At 35.3% G+C, this 6,072-nt stretch overlaps 1 protein-coding gene across 3 annotated transcripts in view; it reads right to left on the reverse strand.

Annotated features, from left to right (window-relative positions):
- Positions 1-4,073: 4,073 nt before the first annotated feature.
- LOC107596664 (uncharacterized) overlaps positions 4,074-6,072 on the reverse strand; it is a 10,629-nt gene continuing 8,630 nt past the window's right edge. For all 3 annotated transcript variants that reach the window (XM_016287456.1, XM_016287457.1, XM_016287458.1), the window contains exons 4-5: positions 5,851-5,993; positions 4,074-5,765 (exon numbers count right to left, since the gene is read on the reverse strand). In XM_016287456.1, the coding sequence (XP_016142942.1) occupies positions 4,393-5,765; positions 5,851-5,993 (1,516 nt within the window). In that variant the 3' untranslated portion in view covers positions 4,074-4,392. The remainder of the gene's footprint in view (positions 5,766-5,850; positions 5,994-6,072) is intronic.

Genomic DNA, 6,072 nt, shown 5'->3' on the forward strand with positions numbered 1-6,072 from the left:
TAGGAGAAATTTGCATGTTGATGGCAATCAAAGGCCATCGGGTATTGCACAGATGATCCACGATCAGGCTAAAATGCATCATCAAGCCATCAAACCATCAAAGCACTGAGAAACTTTCTCTCTCTCACTCCTAAAATAATGTAATGTTTTAAGAAATTGAGAGTTGAACAGGATCAAGGATGTCTCTTTGGTATTTTAGAATATCTCTGTGTTTAAATTTTAAAAGTGATAGCTCTACTTCAGATAAATAGACAACAATGCTTTTTGTTGTACATAATTAGGCAGAGATGATGATTATGGAAGCCCATTTCCACCCCAGTAAAGAAAAAAAAAAGGTAATTGCAATTTTATGTCCCTACCTCAAATTTGATTCTCGTAATTGTGACTTTATATCTCACAATTTGACTATACCTTAAAATTGTGACTGTATATGTCACAAATGCAAGTTTGTTTTTCTCAATTGCGACTTTATAACTCACAATGTGACATTATATCTCAAAATGTGACTTCATATCTCACAGTGTGACTTCATATCTTGCGATTTCAATTTCCTTTTTAAACATTGTCACTTTACGTCTCACAAACAAGTTTGTTTTTTACAATTGCATTTTTATAACTCGCATTGTGATGTTATATCTCAAAATGTGACTATATCTCACGCCGCGACTTTATATCTCGCAGCTGTGAGTTTGTTTCCACTAATTGTGACTTTGTAACTTAAAATTTGACCTAATGTCTTTCTATCGTGCAGTATGATTTTATGGGCCAGATTTACCAAACAGGGCAAATTAGCGTTAGAGAGCAATTCCATAAAAGCGCCAATGGGAGGGGAAAATTTTGCAGGCTATTTACTGACAAGATGCACATTAAAAAACACAGACGCAACATCTAATTTCCATAATGACCTGCGCAATCTACCAAGAGCAGCGCAAATTAATGCCTGCTTTAAGACATGCTTTGTTTGGGCGTTAAATAATGGCGCAAATACCAGTGAATTTTCAAGCGCATGTAAATCGCGTTGCATGATTCTTTTAAAGGGGTCATATGATGCTGCTAAAAAGAACATTATTCCTTCCATAAATTTACCGATTGAAAGAGAAACTCCTACAAATGCATATTAAATAAGGCGAGTCGCAAAAATAACTGTGCCCACGCCTTTTCAGCGCTAATTTCCCACTGCGTGTCTTTAGTAAATCCTGACAGTAGTTTTTTTAACTCCAAGTGAGGGTTTGTGCTGGCGCAAGCTGATAGTAAATCTGGCCCTATATCTCATAATTGTGACTTTATATCTCACAGCACATTTTAAACTTTGTCACAGTTATCTTTTTGATTTTTTACTCTGAGGTAAAAAGGGGCTTCCATAGATGGCAATTTACATGCACAAAGCTATGATTGTATAAAACAAAGACAGGCAAGTGAGAAAGAGAAAAATGCTTTTCTATTAAATTAATATGCTACAAATTTGAGCTGTCCATTATAGCTTTTACATCTTAGCCATAACCTGACCATAAGAAAAAAATGAGGATACAGAAAATAAAAAAAAATGCATAAAAGGTCAAACAGATACTGGACTTTTAGCAGAAAACAAAAGAAAAGCAGCCAAAGCTGACAGATTTCACCTCCATGTAGATTTAACAGTAACAATATTTGAAATATACCTGCTGTGATCTCATTCAAACTTTAGTATTCAGTTCAACTCCCTATTGAGTTCAGGGTATCTGTGCTGAAGATCGAACCCTCTTAGATACTGTGCGTAGATAGTTAGGTAGCTCTAAAGGGACGCTTTTGTTAGTAGTGACATAGATAGGTAGTTAGGATTTCTTAATTTATGTCTTAACACATCGGCTCCAGTTTCAGACTACTGACTTGTTGTAATTTTGATCAAATAAGAGAATTCCAGTATGCAGTCTATTTATTTTGTTTTGTATTGATTTTTTGTCTGCACATAGACATGTCATGGTTGTTGTATAGTTTGCAGTCTTAAGTGAAAACGAGGCGAAATGAAAGAGAATTTGAGGGTAAGGATGGGTTTACAATTAGCAGGGTATCAGTCAGTAACACTGGACAGATTAAAAAATACATTTTCACTAAATAAGCTGCAGCGGACCTCAAAGAATATAACACATCAAACTCAAATAACACATCCGTCAATATGGTTTTGACACTGGGCAAGAGTGAGAAGTCTGTTATCAGGATTTCTGAGAGTTTCTATGTCATGGTGTGAACTTGGAAGATATAAACATATAATATCTTGCCAGTTTTTCCCAGGGTTTGAAGGCTGCTAGTTATTACTTATCTCATTATATCAATGTAACTTTTTTTTTTTATCAAAAGGACATATTGTGTTTTTGTTTGTTCATTTTTGAATGTGGTAAATTATTTATGGATCAAAGCATTTGTTACACACAATCTGGGGCGTATGGATGACTAAAGGGACATTATTTTAGTGGTATGCATGTCAACAGTGCCTGTAGAGTCCATTGAAAATCAGTGAAATAATAAGAACGAGGTCTGGAATTTGATAAATTGCAATATTAGGTCTCCCTGAACAGCAATCTGACTCAGACATCATTCTCATAGATACTTTTTAGATTACAGTTGTTGATTGGTTGATGAATTCATGACAGATGAAAGTTTCCTTAACCTTCACTACACGCAAGTCTCTAATATTGTAATTCATAGATATTGTATGGTGATGAGCATTTTAATACACTGCTCCTGACTTACACATGCTAAACTGTGAATAATAATCGTTTGTCACCATTAAGTATTAGAACATATTTAAGATCTGTTCAGCCTGTGAAATTACAATTTGATTCGCTGAGGCACTGAGGAGTTTATTACACTGTTATTACCGCAGTTATTAATACCGCAACAGTATCTGTCCTATAAATCGGAAAGCAGGGTTTTCGTACTAGATCATCACTGTACGTAAAATGTCTGTAATAGGTTATATAGATCCATTTTGATACTTGAATTGTTTTATTTGCCCCAATAATGTTTTATTTAATGTATTTTTAAAATTCTGATCTCTAGAATCAAGATGGATTTGTATTTAGTTGTAAAATGTTGACTGAAAGGGAGGAAACCACGCTGTTAAGACAAAAGGATAGGAGCGCACACACAAGCCAAAAAAAACATTGTTTTTATTCTGCTTATGTGTCCATGTTCCTAAATTACATCTGCCTATAATCTGACTGTTTGCCTTTCAAGCAGCTCAACATTGCTGCTAAAAATGTGGTTTGTCACTGACAAATGTACGAGTCATTTTAATTGATTTGTACATTTAGCGGAAAGATTTGCAGAGCTGTTCAAACTCAAAAAATCAATTTGGAGAGCATTCGAAGTCGTGTTTCTCTGAATCCTAAATTTTAGGTTAATAAATGAGCCTCGTTATACTGAACCTGTGCTTTATAATGCAGCTTTGAACCGGTGTGAGATGAGTGGACAATAGCAGAGAATATGTATGAAAAGGAATTAAAACTCCAGCGGAGAAACATGTTTGTATCTGAAGTGTTTCTGAAGAGGACTGTGTGCTTTTTTGCATTTGTGGAACTTGAATTTTTAACCATGTTGTTTATTTGATCTTTTGCTTTATTTTGCTACAATGATACATTGAGACTGGGGTGAATTTTAATATACCATTGGTTTTGAAATCAGTGTGGTTTATTTTCACACTAACACACTATCGATTCACCATCAGCATAGTGCCACATAAAATTACAATGAAGGAATCAAATGAATCATCAGTTTATTAACCAAAAATAGAAATCACAGTTGAATTGGACAAATTATTAGACATTTAAAATAGTTTTACAGTATGCTAAGTTTAAAAACATGGTTATATCTAAAAATAAAATAAAATAATAGTAAATGAATAAATTAATTAATCAATAAATCGCTTTTCAAATGAATAAATAGATATTTAAAACTTCATTTTACATTTAAAAGTGTAGTTAAGTATAACAATAAATCACTTTAAATTGATAAATAAACAGACATTTAAAATTTCAAAGTTTAATTCATGTTCATAATGTAACTTAAACGCAAAAATAAAATAATATTTTAATAACTTTTAAAGCAATTTTTTAAGCCTGTCCAACCATATTGGACCAAAGACAATGAAACACTGAACTGATGGCCAGTCCATCACAGGGCTCTTTAAATACAATAATTTTACATTTGAAAAGTAAATTGATCCATTTAAATAAATTTTTTTTTTGTATTATGTTACAATACTCATACAGTTTTTATTACAGAAAATATTCAATTTTTCACACCACAGACAAGAACATTTCACAGAAATGATCATAAAATCACAAAAGTGTAAAAATCAAACATCCCCAGGTACAATGAAATTCATGAAAACAACAATTACTGTCCATTGACTGATCAGTACTTTCCAAATGTATTATTCATGCTATTTACCTCTTCCTCTGCCACAATATTACTAAACAACCAATCATCATCTAGAGGTGGAGTCGGAATTGGAGTGGGGTGGAGCTTATGCAGTGTGGCTGGGAAAGATCTAGCCACGCCCTCAAAGTTGTGACTGCCTCTGAATTTTGTGTAAAAACACGAGTCTTCTTTATGATAACAAAAGCCTTCAAGGCAGCATGTTATCGGGCATTGGGGGCCTGATAAAGTCTGGTTGAGATTCTCAACCTGCACAATGTTTTTGTCAACATTTCTGATATCAGTTTCTTGCATCATAATCTGATCTGTACTTGTATAGTTCTTGTATGAACTTTTTAGAGGTTGCTGTTCCCAGTCGTCATGAAGAATGCTTTTGGATTGGTCCAACTGTCTCTCAAATCCTGGGAACATGTGGTTGCTTGAAACATTACCATCCATGACAGAAAAATCTGTATCTAAATAACAATCCTCCTTTCCATTCGTCTTCATGCAAGGTTCAGCCTGACCAAACCGGTCTTCTAGAATGATATTGTGGTTCATAGCATAGTTTATTTGATCATGATGGAAACTACGTCTATGTGGCTCTTGACTACAGAGAACATTAGCAAAAAATGAATGACCCGTTTGGCCCAAATTGGACATGGAGTTGGTGGCCTCACCACCAGAACCTGTTAGGTTCTCTAGATCTGAATCCAGAGAGCTTGGAAACTCACATGTTTCCTGTAAACATCGTCCATCCTCTTCACTGTGATCCATCCACTCAGCCATTTTATCCAAGAGGTCAAGGTCATCCACCATATCCATTTGGAGACTCTCTACGATGGTGGCATCTTGCATTTGGTTCACATTGTGCTCTGCATCTATGAGCATCTGAACCTCCAAATCACATGAATCCAAAGACAAGAGTGAAACCACCGGAGAAGGAGGTGACAGGTCTTGAACATCAACGTCTGTGGGGAGCAACTTCACGTCATGGTACTTGGTGAGATATGGTTTTGAATATGTTCTTGTTCTTTCAATGGACCCAAACCAGGAGGACATGCTGTCCTCTAGGAGACTGTCGTTCATTTGTGTCAAGCTTTCAAAATCAGTAGATGCTGGCTGCCTTTCGAAGCTGAAGCTGAAGTCGATGTCCTTCTCCATTGAGCTTTCAGGGTTGTTTTTCAAAGCTTTGCCGTCTTTCTCAGTTCTCGGATTTCTTCCTCTACTGTTGGAGAACTTGCACGGTGAGAAACTTTTATCAGCCACATGGGTGTCCAAAAGACTGTCCAATGTCCAGAGGTCACACACATCCTCTTGTTGTTCAGGAAGCGCTTCGGTTTTGTCAGCATTTATACAAGTTTCAATAGCTTAGAAAACAGAACAAGGAGTCATCAAACTTATACCAAACCAGAACAAACCGGTTTTGAAAAAAAAAAAGTAAGGCTCTTTTACCTTTTTTTGAAGGTTTGGGTGACTGGTCTGTGACTTCCGTTACAATGTGAGATAGTCTGGGAGTTAGATGATCGGGGGGTTTATCAGTTGCAAATAAAGCAGACGCCAGCTGATGGTTCGCTGCCTCTATTTCAGCAAATTTTCTGTGTAGAGGCAAATGGCATATCATATTATAATTATTTCAGATATTTATAATTATGTAGTTATAAAATATTATATATA

This window comes from Sinocyclocheilus grahami, unplaced genomic scaffold, assembly GCF_001515645.1.
Source record: "Sinocyclocheilus grahami isolate Dianchi unplaced genomic scaffold, SAMN03320097.WGS_v1.1 scaffold222.1, whole genome shotgun sequence".
NCBI classification, from domain to species: domain Eukaryota; kingdom Metazoa; phylum Chordata; class Actinopteri; order Cypriniformes; family Cyprinidae; genus Sinocyclocheilus; species Sinocyclocheilus grahami.